Source organism: Rhamphochromis longiceps, linkage group LG8 (assembly GCF_057381845.1).
Source record: "Rhamphochromis longiceps isolate RC_006_pf linkage group LG8, R_longiceps_female_GT1.1, whole genome shotgun sequence".
Taxonomy (NCBI): domain Eukaryota; kingdom Metazoa; phylum Chordata; class Actinopteri; order Cichliformes; family Cichlidae; genus Rhamphochromis; species Rhamphochromis longiceps.
In genome coordinates, this window is record NC_140564.1 from 13566424 (window position 1) to 13586709 (window position 20286).

At 43.0% G+C, this 20286-nt stretch overlaps 1 protein-coding gene across 6 annotated transcripts in view; it reads left to right on the forward strand.

Annotated features, from left to right (window-relative positions):
- mrtfab (myocardin related transcription factor Ab) overlaps positions 1 to 10991 on the forward strand; it is a 44355-nt gene extending 33364 nt beyond the window's left edge. For 3 of the 6 annotated variants that reach the window (XM_085415846.1, XM_085415847.1, XM_085415850.1), the window contains 16 exons: positions 126 to 181; positions 510 to 585; positions 1120 to 1281; positions 2715 to 2878; positions 2987 to 3121; positions 3277 to 3345; positions 3882 to 4066; positions 4431 to 4602; positions 5626 to 6021; positions 6130 to 7131; positions 7233 to 7439; positions 8128 to 8220; positions 8615 to 8755; positions 8936 to 9028; positions 9347 to 9410; positions 9496 to 10989. In XM_085415846.1, the coding sequence (XP_085271972.1) occupies positions 126 to 181; positions 510 to 585; positions 1120 to 1281; positions 2715 to 2878; positions 2987 to 3121; positions 3277 to 3345; positions 3882 to 4066; positions 4431 to 4602; positions 5626 to 6021; positions 6130 to 7131; positions 7233 to 7439; positions 8128 to 8220; positions 8615 to 8755; positions 8936 to 9028; positions 9347 to 9410; positions 9496 to 10043 (3563 nt within the window). In that variant the 3' untranslated portion in view covers positions 10044 to 10989. Of the gene's footprint in view, positions 1 to 125; positions 182 to 509; positions 586 to 1119; positions 1282 to 2714; positions 2879 to 2986; positions 3122 to 3276; positions 3346 to 3881; positions 4067 to 4430; positions 4603 to 5625; positions 6022 to 6129; positions 7132 to 7232; positions 7440 to 8127; positions 8221 to 8614; positions 8756 to 8935; positions 9029 to 9346; positions 9411 to 9495 lie in introns of all 6 variants that reach the window. The other 3 variants (XM_085415851.1, XM_085415848.1, XM_085415849.1) reach the window with 2 other exon arrangements.
- The last annotated feature ends 9295 nt before the right edge of the window (positions 10992 to 20286 follow it).

Below are 20286 nucleotides of genomic sequence, written 5' to 3' on the forward strand. Positions count from 1 at the left end.
AGCCGTACAGGTTCTCACATTTTTGCTTGCTGAAAGGAGCATCACGACTTCCTTCACAGTCGGTCTGAACTGCATTAATCTTGGCTTTTTGTTTCTCCTCCTGTTCCCCCTCCCTCTCCATGCAGCACTGAAGAGCCCAGCAGCCTTTCACGAACAGCGGAGGAGTCTGGAGCGAGCAAGGGTGAGAGCCATAAGAACAATGAGTCTCCTGCAGTCTCAGTGGATTTTCTTCAGAGAGGCAAAAAACAAACAAAAAAAAAAACCCACAAGAACCTAACAAATTGAAAGCTTGGACGCCACAGATACAGATTGGTTGTAGTTGGGTTATCGTACAGATAATCTCTGGTTAGTTGACGTTTGTGCAAAATTGTTGTGAGTTGCAGAGCCAGGAAATGATGAAAACAAGTGACATGGAAACAAAAGCATATATTAAACTGACAGAATAATATTTTATGGTGTTGTAGCAATTTGGAGTTCATGTGATTTTTGGCATCTTGTTTTCTTCCCAGACTGAGGACTACCTAAAGAGGAAGATCCGGAGTCGTCCTGAGCGCTCCGAGCTGGTCAGGATGCACATTCTGGAGGGTGCGTGTTTTTTTTTAATTTGTTTTTTTAATCAGCAAGTGCCAGTGTTGTCAAAAAGTCACATTTTAAGCTTTGTAAAATACCTAGACAAAAACAGAACCAAATCTTTATGAAGAGGTTAATGTATAGTTCCTCCTTCATATTTCTGCTTGAAGCAATTCCGTGTTCTTTGAGGGTATTGCTTCTGCATCTTAAAACTCGGTAGCTCGATTCAGGCGCTGTGAAAACTCTTTTATAAAATGTGTTTCGGCATGTTGTCTTCATGAGGCAAGGTGCTTATCACATTTTCACATTCATTTTAATATATGTTTTTGCGGTTTAAAGTGTTATGTTTGTTATGATTTTTTTGAAGCAGCTGGTTTGACTGTTGGTTTAGTTTCTTTTAAATTAGGTTGAAGTCAAACCGAGGAAGTGTTAAAATAGACTAAAACCTGCTGTAACGTATTGAACAGATTCACAGAGGATTATATGTGTGTGAATCACTTGATAAATAAATGCACATGTATCCATAACGGCCTGCTGTGCCCTCTGCAGAGACGTCGGCAGAGCCGTCTCTGCAGGCTAAGCAGCTGCAGCTGAAGAGAGCACGACTGGCCGACGACCTCAATGACAAAATCTCTCACAGACCGGGTCCCATTGAGCTGGTCCACAAGAACATCCTGTCTGTTAACTGCCATCTGCAGCACTCACTCCCAGGTAATAACACACACCTCATCAGCGTTCACCTGTACTCGTCTCACTCCAGGGACCCGCTCGGGAAAAGAAAATGTCTTCATTGATGGCCTTGCTCTTTCTTTCAAATGTAATCACAAGTTTAAGTCGTTGGGAAGGTTTGATTGCACCTGCGATCAACTTCGTCAACGTTATCGTCGTTTCACCTGTGTTTCATCTGCTGCACTTCCCGTGTGTCAGAACGTGCACCCGCAGTTAAACTGAGAGCAGGAAAAGGAAAAGCTGGGGTGACCTTAAATGACAGTAAAGCACAGTAACGACTCACACTGAGTCGTGTGAAAACGAGTGAAAATAAACGAGCATTGTATAAAAGTCTCTCTCTGAGGAATAATCACTGGCGCAGGATTGGTGCTCGTTATCAGTAGATGCTTAAAGTCCCGAAATACACAAGTTTTACAAATAAATGACTGAAAAAATAAATCTTATCTCACGATAACGATCGTACTGTATGCATTTATTTATGTCTGCATGCAGGCTAGCATCTCCTTAACGAGTAGGCCCACACAACATCGTCACACGTACAGCGATCATTAAGATCTGTATTTTATTTTTTTAAACTGTTCATTCTTTATATGTCTTTATTATTTCATCATCTTGCTGGTAATACAATGTTACAATCTCTGTAAAAATTTGAACCTCTGATGAAACTTTGTCGGACTCGCCTGGAAAAATGAAATGAAGAATTTGAAAAGGTGCCGCAGGCTATTGTTTAAAAGAAAAATTGGGCAATCTTGTATATTTATGACACTTGGTTCAGAGATTTACACACATACACACACACACACAGACTTTTGCACAACGTTGCACAACACTCACAAGCGTACCTGCAGGAATTAGCAAGACTTGTAAATACAGGACAGTGGACAGGTTATGGTGAATTCAGGCTGAGCCTCAGGCATGTGATGAATACAAGTTCAAACACGTCCCCTTCCACTGTTCGCGGTGCTATTGTACCTGTGTTTTGGTGTGCAGTTGCGCCACCTCTACAATTTGATTTCCGTTCAGACTGAACACCTGAGCAGTTACACCATTCACGTATTTACAGTAAGGTGAGTGTGTAAACAAAACAAGCAGCTCTGAAACAGAAGTGACTCAGAAGCTTTGTTTGGACACGGCACTGTTTTGAAACATGAGACACGGCACGCGGTGTTGTAACTTCTCTAAAATTGCTTAGTGCCGATTGCTAAAGAGCGGTGACTAACTTTAGAGAAACTTTATTTGAGTGTTAAAATTGCAGGGGAAGCTGGGAATTAAGCTGTCCTTTCCTGTGTTTCCCAGCGGCTCTGGAAATTCCAGACAACGCCAACCCCTTTCGCACCGCTGAACCGCTACACCAGAAGACGCCACCATTAAATAGCGGTTTCATTAAATGTGTGAACGTTTGTGCACTGTCACAGATTCTCCAAAGGGAAACGGAGGAGAGAGCTCATCTTTGGACGAAGACAGCAGTGATGCTCTGTCACCTGACCAGCTAACCAATCAGGACTCTCCCCTGAGCGCTGTCCCTCAGGTCTCCCCCTCAGACGTGCTCACCCAGAACGGAGACCTCTCCCCCACACAGGTATTACTGAGGTGGAACAGAAAGAACTGGACAGAGCAGTTAGTGAAACAAAAGCAAGTGTTTTTCAGCAGGATCATGCAATTAACCACAGTGATATCATCTCACCAGTTTCTCACACAGCCTCCTGCTCCACCTCCACCACCACCTCCGCCGCCCCCTCCCTTGTTGAATGGGTCCGCTTCGTCCCCTCTACCTAAAACGGTGACCTCTGGATCCTCCCGCCATTCTGCTGGACAGGTCAAGGTGCGCCGATCGCTCAAACTTCCTGTTGATTTTCGTGATTTAAAAATAATTCTGACCGTAATCTCTATTTATGGGAACGCTGTAGCTCACCAAAACCCCCTCCTCATCTCTTCATTTCCTTCCCCCCCCTATTTCTCATGGTTCTCTGACTGCAGTCTCAGGCCAAGACGAGTTCAGACCGCCCTCCACAGAGACCTAAGAAAGCAAAGGACAGCAAACCAAAGGTCAGAGGTCTTTGTTTTGCTTTCATTTTAACTCGCACACCGGCACATGATTTATGGCCAATTTTAAATTGCGACCAGTCACTGGTAAAGGCTGTTTTTTGATGACATCTTGTCTGCAGTAAAGATTTTAAGACTTCAAATTGTGTTTGTCTGGCTTGCTGCTCCCACAGCTGAGCGACAAATATTAAAAGTTACTCCTTAGATTTGAAAGAGCCAATAAAAGTCTTCTTTGTGGTTTTTGCGTCGTCTCTATTAAATCATAGAGCAGGGGCTTCTCTCTAACCTCAGTGCTTTTTTCTGACATTTTACAATCATACTGAGGAGAATTGCTTGTAAAAGAGGAAGAGATACCATTTTATGAAGCCACAGTGGCCTCAGCACATCAGAAATATATACTTGCTTTTCTTAACTGGAAGTGCGTTAGCTTTTACTTCAGTTAAGTTTTTATTAGTATGCATCGTTTGACCTACATGTACAGAATGCCCATGCATCTCACACGTGTCTGTCTCTTAAACATTCCCTCCTGCCGCGTGAAGGTGAAGAAGCTGAAGTACCATCAGTACATCCCCCCCGACCAGAAGGCTGACAAGGAGCGTCCGCCTCAGATGGATTCATCGTATGCGAAGCTGCTCCAGCAGCAGCAGCTCTTCCTGCAGCTGCAGATTCTCAGTCAGCAGCAGCAGCACTACAACTACCACACCATCCTGCCCGCCCCTCCCAAGTGAGTGTCGAACCACTTTTGCATATGTGTGCGTATGGTTTGGAAGCGAGGATGAGTAATTGCTGTGGGTTTTTGCCGAGAGTCAACAAGTTCAACACCCTTATTTTTTTTTCCTGCATTAAGCTAGTAGTTGCAGTGTAGCTTTACAGTTTGTATTTTTTTCCTTTTTACTTTGAGTATACTTTACAGTTAATATAAAACTTTCATGTTTCATTTTAAAATTCTAGAAAACTTATTTAGAAATTCACAAGTTTCATCTTTAGAGCTGATCTCTCATCATAATTTCCCCCGTGGTCTGCCAGAGAAAAAAAACATGCTCGATAATCTTTATTACCGTACAACTTTGTTGTTTGTCTTCCTTCAGGCCACAAACGGAGCAGCCTCCCACAACCAACTCTGGCCCTTCCCCCTCCCGTACCGTTCACACAACAACCACCACAGCTTCCTCGAGTCAAACGGGGACGGCCCGTCACAGCCAAACCGCAGTGGGAGGAGCCAAACCAGCTACTCTGCCAGCCAACCTGGATGAGTTCAAAGTAATTAACTCAGGACCCAAAAACAAACTTATGAGATCATTACTGCACACAGTGCTGTGGCTCATTTTGTTGGGTAATTCAAATCAAAGATCTAAGTTTGTGCTCAGCAAAACGGCCCCAAACGAAAACATCATTGATCCTGCCCATTCTAAAATAGAGCTCTGATTTTGGTCCTTTCTCAAAGGGAAATCTGTGAAAGTCTGCAGCAGTCTAAGCTGTAAGGATTAGATCTTTGCAGACACCCCTCATATGGTGGTGGACTCTACAGACGTGTAGATGTTCTTATACTTTCTTCATGTATTGTTTGTGCTTTGTCATAACTGCAAAGCCAAATTAAGAAAGATAGTTAAACTCACTCGGCCAGAGAATAAAAGACGTGATCATTAGACAGTTATTGTGGCGCACTGAGCCACAAGCCAACAAAGTTATCTTTTAAGGCTCCTTCTTTACCCCTTGAAACCTTACTAGGAGTAAGTAACCCTTTAAACTCTTCTCTGCCCTGAGTGCTTTCTATCATATTTCAAGCCTGCTTGTAGAACAAAATCACCTGGTTTGCATTCAAAGTTAGTGAGTGTCATCTCTGTCTGTGCAGGAAAAAGCTGGAAACTATTCAGATGGTAATCAAATCACGTCTTTGTTGATATTTACTGAGGTGTCAAAACTCATTATTAAGGGTACAAGGGAGATGTCTTTTTGGGTGAAAGACTTGAGCTCTTTATCTTTGCTTTTACTCCTGATTTGCATGCAGTTCTGTGTGTGTGAATGGTTTACACACACTCATTAGTGTTTTGGCTTTAAAATAATGTGTCATCTTATTTGGGTGTCATTTTAAAGAGTCACTTGTCTGAATTTGTCCGAGGCGACCTTTTACATGGCTTTTTTTATCAGTACATCACCACCTACGCACCCTTTAAAGGTCCAGCTGTATAAAGTTCCTTTGAGCTGAGCGTTTTAAATTTGAGTCTATTCTCACTTTGAGTCAGTGTTTGTTTTATGAATACCACTTTTGTTTCCATCTTCCAGGTTGCTGAGCTGAAACAAGAACTGAAATTGCGGGGTTTGACCGTCTCAGGCACCAAGAATGATCTAATTGAGAGGCTCCGTAACTACCAAGAACAAAATGGGGGAACCGCAACTGTTTCGAAGAATGGCATTTTGCAGTCCGGCTTGCAGGGCACGACCTCAGCTGCTAGCACCACCACATCTTCTCCCACCACAACTTCCACCTCTGACCACCAGTCAGTAGAGGGTGGGTTTAAGTTGTCTCTGTCCTCAATGGCTCAGGCGGTTCCAGGGCGGGTGATGCGGTTTGGCAGCACCAGCTCGAGCCCTCCGGTGTCGCCGACTCCGTCAGAGAGGTCGTTAGCTGGAATGAGTCCAGATGAGACCAGCTGCAATGGAGACATGTTTGGAGAAATGGTGAAATTTATGTTTCATTTGTTATTGTTAGAAGCACTTTGTCATTTTTGTGTCTACCCAGACATTTTCCTAACATCCTCTCCTTTTTTTAATGTGTGTGTCCTTCAGGTGAGCTCTCCGCTGACCCAGCTCACCTTGCACCCCTCTCCTCAGCACCCAGCAAATGTCTCTCCACTCGCAGTCAAAGATGAGATCCAGAGCTCTTGCAGTCTGTCCAGGTCCTCACCTGCATCTGTCCAAACCCCCGAGCCCGGAGCAGCCATGGACACGTCATCTATGGATAAAGACCAGATGCTCCAGGAGAAGGACAAACAGATCGAGGAGCTCACCAGGATGCTGAGGCAAAAGCAGAGGCTGGTGGAGACTCTCAGGTCCCAGCTGGAGCAAGGCAAGATGGCAGGTGGGATAGTGGTCAAGAGGGAAGGAAGCGATAAGAGCAAAACATCCCCAGAGGTTAAGCTCCAAACGCTAATAAAAGCCTCAGCCATTCAGCCCCCTACGCTCCCTAATGGCATCGTGTTGAAGGTCAAAAAGGAGGTAGAGCCAGAGGAAGGAATGGAGGGAGTAACAGAGGAGGCTCTGTCAAAGAAGCAGGTCCTGACGATGCAGTATTCCCAGGAGACTCTGCTCAGGCTGCAGCAGATTCAGCAGCTGCAGCTCCAACAGTCTGATCAACAAAAACGGCAACCACAACCGAAACAGCAACAAAGTCAGGCGCAGCCGACGAAGGCCGCAGAACCCAAACCGAATCCTCAAAAACAGCATCACCAAAAGAAAGAGGCTCAACTCCTGATCCACCAGCAGCAGCAGCTGCAGCAGCTCATCTTCCAGCAGACCCAACAGAAACAGCTCCAGGCTCAGCAGAAGATAACGCAGCAGAAACTGGCCCAGCAGAAGCAAGTACAGCAAAACCAGCTCAAGCAAACCCAAGGGCAGCAGCAGGCTCAGCAGAAGAACCAGGTTCAGCTAAAGCAGGTTCAGCTGCAGATCCAAAACCAGACGGTGACAAGTCAGAAACCCGCACTGAGCCAAACTCATCAGAGGAAGCAGCTGAAAGCTCAGCACAGGCAGCAGCAGAAACAGCAGACATCAGCAGCCTCAACACAACAGGTAATACTGTGAACTTCAAAGACTGAAAGCACACACGCTGCAGTCTTTACAATGAGTATATAGCATATAATAAAATGCTAATGCAACTTTTCTGTTTCCAGGTGACTCCAGTCATCATCAAGCAACAGAATGGCACACCAGTGCACACTCAGGCCATCTCATTAGACCTCCTTAAGGCCAACGGCACACCTACACTGGTGACAGACACCAACGGGAACCACTACCTAATCGCTCTCACCAGTCACACCACAGATGGACAGAATGGAGTGTCCTCATTGGCCAAAACCAACGGACGCATCACACTGCAGGTACAGGGAACATGGTATTCTGATGATAATGGTAATAATGCTAAGTGTTTCCCTCTAAATTAGACTATTTGTACATTATACAAAAATAATGAATATATACTGTGTAGCAAATAATTCGTTGCACCTTCAGTCAGTATTTTGAACAGCAGCAAGTAAACTTAGCCCTACAATTACTCTGCAGCCTTTGTGCGTTTGTTGTAGTGGCATGTGTAACCGTTCTCCACCTGCTGTGGGTTTTCTTAAGATTTCTTGTCTTAGCTCGTAGAGCTTCCTGTGCAGAACAAGAGCTACTGTCACCAGCTGTAGCCTACAACAGCAGTGTCTTTTTGACGATGTTAGTTCAGTTCTGTCAAAACTCTGAGTGAGTCGCTTATCACACATTGCTTTGAAGCTGACAGCTGGTCACTAGGGTATATTTACTAATTTAGGAAGTTTATCTTATGTCGCCGGTGGGGGTTTTCTTGTTTTGTTTTCTTTTGTCCCCACCCATCGTCACCTGAAGTTGCCAAATGTCATTGACTTACTGTAGTATTTCAACCTTTACTGTCCATGGATGAAAAAATTATAAAATAAAAAATACACTTCAGTAGGATAGGGTTAGTCTTGCATGTACTGTTTATATATGGGAAGCGCGTAATATTAAATGGTTTGACAGAATATGAATGTTTGCGTACTTGTAACGTTTCAGAGATTGAATTCAACTCCAAGTAAACTGCCCAGCACCGACAGCCAATCAAAATGTCAGGCAGAGGCCGAGCCTGTGAGCCAACCAAGCAAAAAGGTACAGCAAAAACTCTTTCTCAGTAAAACATGTAAGCATGGTGTAGATTGTAACTTTCCCAACATTTTTACTTAACTTTTTTCTTCATTTCATTTGTATTGTTGTAAGGTCTTAACCTTAGAGTATATAAAGCGCCCTCAGCCAACTGTTACTGTGGGTTGGCGCTATGTAAATACACGTTGAATTGATCTCTGTTTACTAATTTAGTCCTGAAGACAACAATAGCAACAGATTCCTACCACAAGGTGTCGCCACTGAGACACTGTAAAATCATCCAAGTTAGATTGTGGACTAACAAAGGTTAAAAAACAGCATCTTATCCCAGAATAAGACTTGCATGATTAACATATGCAAGTGTGCCTTCCGTTCTAAACGTGCCACTCTTTGCCCGTAGGGACAAAAAGCGGGGCTGCACTTAGACGCCAAAGGTGATCCACAACCCAGCCAGCCCGTCACCGCTCCACCCAACCTGCAGCCTTTCTTTGACGACATTTCAGACAATGAAAGCCAAAACAACTTAATGTCATCTCTCAAGGTAACGCCAGCAGCAGCACCTCCCCCTTCTCCTCCTCCTCTCCCTCCTCTGCTTCCAGGCAGAGTTACCTTCAGCATGTCATCTCTAATGGTGGTCCTGCTCTCTCCACATGTTCATTAAATTTGTCTTCTTGTTTCTTCTCTCTTCTCATTTCATCACTTCATGGCACCATGCTGACAGAGACAGGAGGCGTGTCCGCCTTACGACCGGCACACGCTGTTCACCCCTCCCTCTCCTAAACCCAACACCTCCCTTTCTTCTCAGCGCTTCAGAGTATGTCCTCCAGCATGTCTTGTCTTTCCATCTGCCTTGCAGTATTGATCTTTCTCCCTGTCTCGACTCCTTTTTTCCATCTTCTCACTTTTTTGGTCTCTAATGTTTTTGCAGAGGAGTGGCAGTGGTGTTGGGTTTGTTAGGACGTAGTGGTAGACTAGATCAGTGTCATCCTATCAGACCCAATTATCTAAAAGAAATCGCCCCTGCAACATTCCAGTGAAGAACACCTGCTGCTGTTTTTTGTGTTAAATAACTACATGATACCTCACTGTTGGCTACATGATGGCTAATGAATACTGTGTTTCTGTTCGACAGCCAGAGAATGGCCTGAACAGCCAGCAGATGGACGACCTATTTGACATCCTGCTCAAAAGTGGAGGTAATGATGAGATCTCAGTTTAATGTGAGAGAGACATCACAGGTCGGTACGTCTTGATGACCTTTATTTCTCTGTCCTCCCCCAGAAATCCCCGGCTTCAAGGCCAACCCGGACCCTTCCCTCCCCCCTCTCCACTCTGACCCACCTTCTCCATCCACTGCCCCATCCCCCCTCCACCTGTCTCCTCCCACCCCCACAGAGGCCTTCATCTCCCCGGAGTCTACGGTGGGAGGGCCCTGCTCAGGCAGCGGGCGTCTGGAGGACTTCTTGGAGAGCACGACGGGCACCCCACTGCTGGGCATAGAGTCCGACGGCGGCCTGGCGCTGATCGACGACCTCCACAGCCAGATGCTGAGCACGCCCAGCATCCTGGACCACCCCCCCTCCCCCATGGACACGTCCGACCTGGGCTTCTCCCCGCATTCTGCGGGGCTGGACTTTGGCGACCCCAACCTGGATAGCATGGACTGGTTGGACATGGTAGGGAGCGCAAGTGGAGGTAGCGAGGGCAATAGAGGAGAGCGAGGAGGTGGAGACGGAGGGACGAGTTTAGCTCCGTTGGCGCCACACACTCCGCAAAGCGTGTTCTCAGCCGACTTTCTGGACAATACGGACCTGCAGCTGCACTGGTAGCCACGTCTGTAGCACCTCACGCAGACGCACACAGATGAACACATGGTCGCTCACACTGTGTACAGGCTCCGTCTTTATTTCATGCACATACTCTATGCTGTCTCTACCACTGCGGGGGGTGTCTGGCACATGCACGCGCGCACACACACTCTCACACATTTACTCAGTTTGTCTTGTCTTTCACTGGCTGTTGCTGTATGCAAGGTGAGGTGGTGTTAAATTCATTGAAATTACTTGGTGGACCTGAAGTGGACTTGTAAAGATTTTAACTCTACAGGGAACCAAAACGGATAAAATCCCATTTCCCGTGTCCTGACCTGCATTAAAGCCAGGTTTAAGTAAACCAGCCGAAAGTTGCAGGTCGCTTTCAACCCATTTCAACCCTCAGTAAACAGCTGGACAGATCAGAGGCGAGAAGGGACTGTCTGTGATGTTTTCCTGGGCTCCTAGAGATAGCAGTGTGTGTCAGTGCCTCCTAAACTTTGCACTTATGCTGAATCTGATTGGTTTAAAGGGTGGGTGTTTAGGTCAACAGCTGAGTGAAAGCCACCTAATGTTACAATGGTCAGCTGAGCCACTGATTGTTTTTGTTTTTTTTAAAAAAGAAAAAAGGCAGCTGCTTGTGGCCTCACCATGCCAACCTAAACCCCACCCACACTAGTCAAAGATACAACCTTCATTGGTTGAGAGTTGCTGTTGAAATGAACCTTATCAGTGGCAACAGTTTGAATTGAAGCCTCATTGGAGGTTGCGTATAATTGGTAACATTATGGTAGACCACTATGTATTGCTGTATATCGGGTGTATATTACAATTTGTCCATATGACTATTTTTCTTTGCTGGTTGCTTTAGAGTCAAGCTAGCCGGCTGGGGGACAGAGGGGGAGGGCGGGGCTTCCAAGAGAACTTGGACCTTGTCATTTTTTTAAAGAAAAAAAAGATTAAAAAAATAAACATACCATTTAAAAAAAAAACTCTAAAGATGTGTTTCTTTTTCCTTTTGATTTTTCACATTAACAGATACATCTCAGCTTTGTGATTTAAGTAAGCCTGGTAATGAAATTAAAGCCACAAGAGGGCGATGTTGCTCAAAGAATAAAGAAAGCAGCTTCCATCTGGAACAGGAGGGTATTTTCCAGAAGTTTGCTTACCCTTGTATTTTTTATTTTTCGTAGTGCTAAACAAGACCTGAGCACATTTACCAGTTCTTTGTTTGGTGCTGAAAGCCACGTTCAACTGGATTTTTTTTGTGTGCTAGTTGTCACAAATTTCAAGCTGCATTTCCCCCACAGCTGCTTCTGAATGAAAACACACCCCTGCCTAAATGGATCAACAACTAGGCTTCTCTCAACCACCTGAAAAGTTTACTTTTGATCATCTCGGGCAATTTATTTTGAAGGAACACTATAGATCATTTCTGTGGGACAGTCGGCAGGTTTTTGAATCTTTAAATATGTTTCAGAGTACATGAGAAAAGCCCAGCATCAGCTGTTTAATAAAGGCTTCAACTGTGGCATGTATGGATCTGCAAAAAGTAATGGTGTAAAATTATTGGCATTAATAAAAAGCCACTAGATTACAGTGTAATTTTGACAAATACGTTTTGTCACTTATACAAATACCCTGGGTCAGACTGTAACAGGTGTTTTAAACTGTACTATATATAAAAAATACATAAAATATTGTATTATGATAGAAAATATATAATACTGCTAAGGCGCTCTATATAATGTGCCTCATTCACCCATTCATGCAAGCACTTTTTTCCATGTGTATGCACTTTCTGTCAAAAAATATACCGATGGATGCATCAGAGAGCAACTAGGAGTTAGTATCTTGATCAAGGATATTTGGGAGTCTGGAGCATCCATAAGTTGAACCTTCATCACTTCTTCTTTCTTTTCTCTTTAACTTCTGCCTCTAACGTCCAGTTTGACTCACTCACTATGAGGGGATCCTTGTCAATGACGCTGATGAGCTCTTGGGAGCTCTCGTCCTCTCTCACACACACAGGAACTGCAACACATGCAGATAAACAATGCACAAGATCCAAGCATGAGCCAGCTCAGTGTGCTCTTACAAATTCCTTTCACACTCACACATACACAGGTTGCCGCAGCTCCCCAGAGCAGCATCATTACCATCTCTCTCTCACCCATATACAGACAGAGCAGATAAAAGTCCCGAGGCCATGCCTCTAATTAGCTACAGTGAGCTCTAAAGGGCTACAGCACCACAAGGACTAAAGATCTCCTCTGTATCCCACATCCCTCTGACAGGAGCCTGCCACCCCGCAGCCAGCCGTCACACAGGATTTTTAGTCACACATTCTCAGAAAGCCTTTTACCACCAAATTATCATAGCTGGTTCTGACATGCCCAAAACTAAACTTTCACTTTTTAAATAGTTTCAGCACAGGCTTTATTAGGTACACCTGTTCAACTGCTCCTTAGCATAAATATCTAGTTAGCCGATCACGTGACGGAAACGACAGTATACATGTAGACATGATCAAGAATACGATGACCCGCTGAAGTTTAAGTGAGCTTAAATGTAGCATGGTTGCTAGTGTCACATGTGCTGATATACTGCCCCACATAAAAACATCTCTATGGTTTACAGACATTTGTCTGAAAAAGAGAAAATGTCCAGTGAGTGCTCTGGGACAAAACGCCTTGTTGATGCCAGAGATCAGACAAGAACGGCCAGACTTCTTCAAGCTGATAAGAACACTTGTTACAACCAAGATATGCAGAAGAGCATCTCTGAAAGCGCAGCACATCAACCATCAAAGGACGTGAGCAGCAGATGACCCCACTAGGTGCCACCTAGTGGCAGCTATAAAAAGAAAACTAAGAACATAACGGTGAGTTCACAGCACTCAAACAACCTCTACAGTCACCACATGTCAGTCCATTAGAGCAGCATTTTCATGTGTTGGAACAGGAAATTTTACACGATGAACGCGAAAGCTGACAAATCTGCAGCAACTGTGCGATGCTATCATGCAAATATAGACAGAAATCTCTGGAATGTTTCTAGAACCTTGTTTAATCTGTGCCATGAAGAATTAAGGCAGTTCTGATGGTAAAAGGGGGGCTAACCTGATGCTTGCATAGGGTATATACTTGCATAGACAGTATATTTGGAGTCTATAACTGACCCCCCGTTATACAGTTGATGAAATTATGTACTGGGAAAACAGCACTTTGCAAAATCACAGTATCACAGAATGGATGTCTGTGTTTCTGTGTGGTGGTGTCACCAGAACAAGGATTTTATTTTCCAGGCGCTTCATGATGATGATGACTTAACATGAAGATTGCCTCTGAAGTGTCCCAGTGCTGCTTTATTACATCACGCTGAGCCACAAAATTACAGAAAACCAAATCACAACACACGTAATGTTGAACCGATCGTGTGTTTCAAACACTTTTTTTTTTCATTTTTTCATTGTTCCTTTGTCTTCACTTGTTTTCGTGTGAAGCTGGATGATGTGAGAGGAGCAGTCAGGTTTGGGTGGATCCTGCTGCGACTGCAGAGCCTTTGATAGCAGAAGATGTGAGGGCTGACATTTGGGTGGGCAGGGGGAGACGGAGAGGGGATCAGTGTGGAAAATGGGAGGCAGAAAGGTGCTGAGAGAATAGACACACTGTTTTGCTCTACACCTGCTCGTCTGAAGGAAAACGGAGCGTGGAGGCACAAACGACAAGAGAGTGACGCGGTCACAGAGAATGGTTTGCAAACGTTTCAAACTAAAGTCTTCTTTTTGCTGCTTGATATTATTGCTAGCTACACCACAGTATAAAAAAGCCAAAATATAAATAAATGAATAAAATATCTATTTGATCTCTGGCTTTCTTCCACAACTTGTATCCTATCCTCACCCCCCCAACCAGTCGGAGCTGATGGATGCCCCTCTGTGAGCCTGGTTCTGCTGGAGGTTTCTTCCTGTGAAAAGGGAGTTCTTCCTCCCCACTGCCAAGTGCTCACTCAAAGGTCGTGTGATTGTTGGGGTTTTCTCTTTATTATGTAGGGTCTCTACCTTACAATTTAAAGCGCCTTAAGGTGACTGCTGTTGTGATTTGGCGCTATATAAATAAAACTGAATTAAATTGAATGGATGACAACCTTTTTCAGTGAAGGTCTTGCTTATTTCAGCAAGACAATCCCAAACCTCATCCTTCGTCTTTCATACATGTAGTGCTGAGTCCAAATCTGCCCCTCCCTAAAAAAATAAGAAAGAAAAAGGAGGTTATTGTGTATTACCTGAAAAAAAAAAAAGATGCTGGAAGATATAACATCTACAGGACAAACTGGCAGTGTTGAGGGAGGCAAAAACTTCTCTAATTCTCAGAGAAAATGTAATCTGACATGATGAATTTAGCAGGATCTGACTGCGCTTTGGGAGGGACAGCTGGGCTCACGGTCCACTGGACATCATATAATCGAGGTCGGTGTCTTTTAACATAACCTTGGGACAGCTAAACTGTGTGAGGCAGAGTTATGTAATGCACTCACGATGGCCTGGTTTCGATGTTTTTGTCGAACTCCACAGATGTTGGTTTTTACCTCAAAGCATGAATATGAAGGCACGGCCCTCCGCTTTCTCCATCATCGGACCGTCATTAGTATGGACCACAATTGACACAATTGACTTTTCTTTCTTTTTTTAAAAAAAAGAAAAGCTTGATATTATAGTCCCGAGAAGCACAGTCACTCCACATCAGAACAACACATGCATATATCACAGGTGTCAAATCCATCTAATATTATATTTCTGTTTTTTAATCACAAACCTCAGATCACTGTTTGTTTCAGTGATCTGATGCAGGATCAGTGAATAATGCTCAATGGACATGATGAAAGGGCAATATGAAAGCAAGCTTATTACAATGGAAGCATCAATTAATTGACTGGTTGAGCCCAAACAGCCCTAAGCTCTCAGTTTAATTGGAGGGAAGCGCTCGTTCAGATGCTTGGTGAGAGCGAGATTGCAGAGAAGTAATCAGATTGTACTCGGAGTCACTGGCATTCATTAATACAGTGATGTCAGAGGGATGTTGGGTACAGTAGATAACACAGTGTGAGAAAGTAGACAAGATCACCGATCCGTCAGGCAAGGATTCTGTGATGTTTTTGCATCAGAAATCTCACCACAGCAGGTTTTCAGTTTTCTGTTGTGCAAACTGAAGCCTCAGTTTTCTGTTCTTTCCTGACAGCGGTGACTCCTGATGTGCTCTTCTGCTGCTGTTGCCCATCTACTTTAAGGTGCTTGATTCAAAGTCACGCTAATCACTTTCTTCAGCACGTTATCATGACCATGTTAACATGTTTTTAGAGCTCTGTTGTCCTGACAGAGAGTTATAAAGTGGCCACTGCAGTAATTTATGCTTGGTGATATGGCTTTTTCTGGGAGTTACTCAGCTTTCCAAAGGCATACACCACTGGTCAAAAGTTTGAAAACAACCCAGTTTTTTATCAGAAGTTATGCTTTTAATGTCTCATTGCACTCTGAAATGAAAGCATAGTACAAATACTTAGTAATGGCTTTCTTGCTGCAACTCATCCTGTCAAACCTGTAGCTTGAAGTCTTCTCTTCAGAGTTGAAACTGGGACTTGTTTACTACAAACACTATTAAGCTGTTGTCATGTGAACAGCCTCTCTTCCATTGCCTTTTTCTCACCAATTTTGTAGCAACACACAGTACAGCACTGTTTAGCTGATGCTCACGAGGATATGGTACCACAATGTGTTCCAACACTGCTTTTATGCAGACAGAGGGGGTTCAAGAAAAGTTTGGAACACCTGTAGGAATTAGTAGCACCAGGTTTCAAGGCTTGATCAACCTCCATTGCTGCAGAACAGCTTTAAATTATAATTCTGAAATGTACATTATTTTTCAGTTTGGAGTAACCTTAACTTTTTTTAACCTCTGGCAGTTCACCATCACTTCAAGCTAATGGCAATAGGTCAAAAATGTGAAAACCGCACAAAATGGAGAAGTTGTTGCACAGACAACAGCAACCATGTACTGACTGTGGGAGCTTAAAGGGCGCAACCCTATGCCCCTCCCATTCAGTCACTAATTCACCATCACATCAACAAAGACCAGCAGCTGGATCATCACACAAACTCAACTTTTGAGTTTGTACTTCTGTGCAATAAACTGCAAAATGTATTAAAATGACAAAGATCTGAATCCTACTATCTGTTGCTTTGGACAGACCTGGAGCACATGGAGTCTCTTTTTTGGATCAAAGTAGTGACGATTGATTAAACAAATACTGTAAAACCAACTAACTAATTACCAGCTACGAATGTGTGTAAAATCTAATTCTAAATCCAGCTTTTCAAAAGAAACTGTTCTGTGTATTGGTGGCCTGGGAGTGATACATGCAGCGCAATGACATTCAACCTGAACATCCCAGAGAGGCTCCGGGTGATTAACTGAGAAAAGTGTGTGTGTGTGGGGAAACAGAGCGAAGTGTGAGATGTAAATGAGAAGGATGTGCAGATATAGATCTAAATAAAAACAAGGAGCTGCAGTGAGGAGAAAAAGAGAGCAGAGCCAGAAAAAATAATAAGGGAAGAGCCAGTGGTGACCCCAGAGAGGAGAGAGGAGCTACAGTGCTGTTGTTCAGTGTGATTAACTCCAGAGAAAGCAGCCTGCTGGAGGACTTACTGAAATAGCGAGTCCTTATTAGAGTCAACTACGGCAGCTGCCACTCACCTGCTGCAGTTTAGCATTGCAGATCCACATGACATGACAGTAGCTCACAGCGCCTATGGGAAGCCTGGTGCACTGATTGAACACAGGTAAATGGAAAGGTGACCATGTTTATGTTTAGAATATTGATCTGTCTAAATTCATCTTCTTTTACATCATTGCTGAGAAAAAAACAACAACACTTTTCTGACAAGCCTGTTTTGCCATTTAAGCTGCACTGCACAACAGAAGTGGTTGTTGTCGAATTCTCTTATCCTTAATGAGAAGAAAACCGAGATTATGATTTTTGGTAGTAATGCCCTTCGTGCCAAACTCCGGGATGCCTTTGGTTTTCTTAGTTGTTCTCTCTCTGATACTGTCAGGAATCTGGGTGTCTTATTTGACAGCTCCTTTTCATTTGACAAACAAGTGTCTGCTGTTGTCAGATCTAGTTTTTACCAGCTTCGTCTTATCTCTAAGGCTAGGCGCTATATCCTGCATAAAGATCTCGAAAAGCTCATCCACGCCTTTGTAACGTCGAGGCTAGACTATTGTAATTCACTTTATTGTGGTCTCCACTCTTCCCTTTTACAGAGATTACAGACAGTTCAGAATGCTGCAGCTCGCATTCTAACTAAAACCAGCAAGTTTGCCCACATTACTCCTGTCCTTGCCGATCTGCACTGGTTGCCTGTCAAATATCGTATTCAATTTAAAATTTTGTTGTTTACTTTTAAAATTACTAACAACACTGCACCCAGCTACCTTAAGGACCTTTTAAACCCTTATGCTCCTGCCAGGGCTTTAAGGTCATCGTCACAGTTACTGCTGGCTCAGCCCAGATCTCGACTTAAGACTAGAGGTGATCGATCGTTTGCTCTTGTTGCACCTGTGCTTTGGAACAATCCACAGCTTAAAACATATCTTTTTAAACTTGCCTTCTCCACCTTTTAATTGCTGGTTTGTTTGTTTGTTTGTTTGTTTGGTTGCTGTGACCTATTGACCTCTTGTATTAATTCCCTCCTATCTTTCTATTGGTGTTTTTTATTATGGTGGTACAGCTTTTATCTTGCTATTACCCATGTGCTGTAGTCATTCTTATTGGTAGCTTTTATCTATGAACATAACTCCTTATTTTTATTTATCCGTTATCAATGTTTGAACCTTTTATTGTTTTATGTAAAGCACTTTGGTATGCCCAAGGCTTTTAAATGTGCTCTATAAATAAAGATTGTTGTTGTTGTTGTTGTTGTTGCACATGGTGAACCACCAAACATGCAGAAAGATGGCCTTTTTTTTTTTTTAGCAGAGTCTACGGCTACGTTCACACTGAAGGTCTTAATGCTCAATTCCGATTTTTTGATCAAATCCGATTTTTTTGTCTGCTCGTTCACACTACAGATAAAATGCGACAGCAAACGCGCTCTAGTGTGAACGCTCAAAGCGGCCCGCATGAGCAAAAGAAGACATCACACACAACGCGCTCTGTTTAGACCCAGAGCAAACAGTATTGTTTGACTGATGGCCCTTAATATAAAGACTTCGGACTTTACGTTTCCCAATTTTTGCTTTATTTTGTTATTTACACAATAATGTAGATAACCTAATAATTATCCTTATTGCTGTTTTAGAGAGGAGCGGTCAAACAGCAGTCGCTTTCAAAAACATCGGATATGTATCGGATTCAGTACCACATACGAAAGTGACCCAGATCGGATTTGAAAATATCGGATTTGTGCCATTCACACTGTCACACCATGATCGGATATGGGTCGCATAGGGTCAAAAAAAATGGGATTTGATGCGCTTTCGCCTGCAGTGTGAACGTAGCCTAATTGCAGCAGGTAGTGTGTGAAGTGTGAATACAAAAAGTGTTCCCTGTTTTACTTTGATGGTCCCTCAGCTTGCGTGTGTTGTGTTCAGTTTTGCTTCCCTTGGTTCATTTGTTGGATTTTGTTCAGCTGTGTTCCTCAGATGTGTCTCCACTATTTAAGTCCTCAGCTTCCCTCTGTTCTTTTTCATGTTGTTGTCAATTCTTCTGTCAATGTTGTGTTTTCTTTTGCCCTGTGTGTTTAGTGTTTCCTGGTTCCATCTGTGACATTATACCATCTAATACAGTAAAAAGACATTTAATTTTTTTCCCCACGCATTTAGTGGTGGACAGTTCCATCAGTGTTACAAATTTGGTGACCGATAAGTTAAATTTGGGCAACACACGTGGAACGTAAGATGAAACAAACAGAGAGAATAACAACATTCACAGGCGATGATGATTCTTTTGAAATATATAAATGTTAATACGTGTGATGATGGTCTTGCAAAGTTTTTAGTTTGGCACACCCATTAAAGAGAACATAGAGGTGATTGCTTATACCTTAATGGCAGAGAAAATACATAGTATTAGTTCCAAACCATGAACTATTTTGTGACCAGTAATTCATTTGTGAAGTTTAAAAAGGATATTATGGGGTTTTTTTTCTATCGATCCTGCAAACACAGTGTGTAAATTATTTATTTACTACAATATTGCATCCACAGTCTGGTGATAATCACATTTGTCTGACAAACAAAACGTCTTCGGTAAGCTCAACCTTAAGGATCACAAGCCAGTGGGAATAAAGTAGCATTTACTCACTACAGCGTGACATCACTGTGTCTGTGTATCATATTTATCAAATTTTAATAATATACACATCTGAATAATTATTTCTGATCAGCTTTTTATCTGCCATTTCCCACTTTACATTTCTTCATAGCTGCAAACTGATTAACTTGCATTAATTTCATGCTCATTCATGATGCAGTTACTCTGAAAAGTCAAATTAGAGTGCAGGATTAGTTTAGATCTGCTGTGTTCAAAAACTGTGTAAAAATAATGTTGTTATCAATGTATTAGTAATCCTTCTGCAAGAGGAAGCCACGTTATTTCACGTATTCTGATATTTTCTTTCACCGTATGTCTCTAAAAGTCCAAGTCTAAAAGTCAAAAAGCCTTCAATGTGCCAGTAACCTCAGTTATAATGATGTCACGTTCTCCTGGAGCATACATATGCATTAATACTTGCTATAAGAAAAAGGGATTTCAGGGCTTTTTAAGTTATTCTTGTGTTTAGGAGGTAGCACACCAAAATAACCACTGTGGTGTGTATATGCATGAATCTGACTGGATGCTTCCACTAAGCTAAAAAGTGGCCTCGTATAGTCTTTGACTAAAAAAATGTGTGTTTACCAACTATTGCTGAGTGGTGTTACGTGGACAGTTTTTAACAGTTTATCTGCAATGATTTAAAACTACTGATCACTCTCGTGGCACATTAAGTGTTCTCAGATTCAGACAAAATAAACTTGACGACTGTCACATGAAACAGTTTAAGGCAGAGGCAGCAAATCTCTGCTGAAGTGTGTGGCGTTTTTAAGGCTCCTGCCTCTTTTTCATCACAATGTACTCTGTCACACATAGGCTTTGCACTCATCCACTAAGCCATCCCTCATTCTTCTGCTGCATTTTCTCTCATACACAGATTACAGATTTT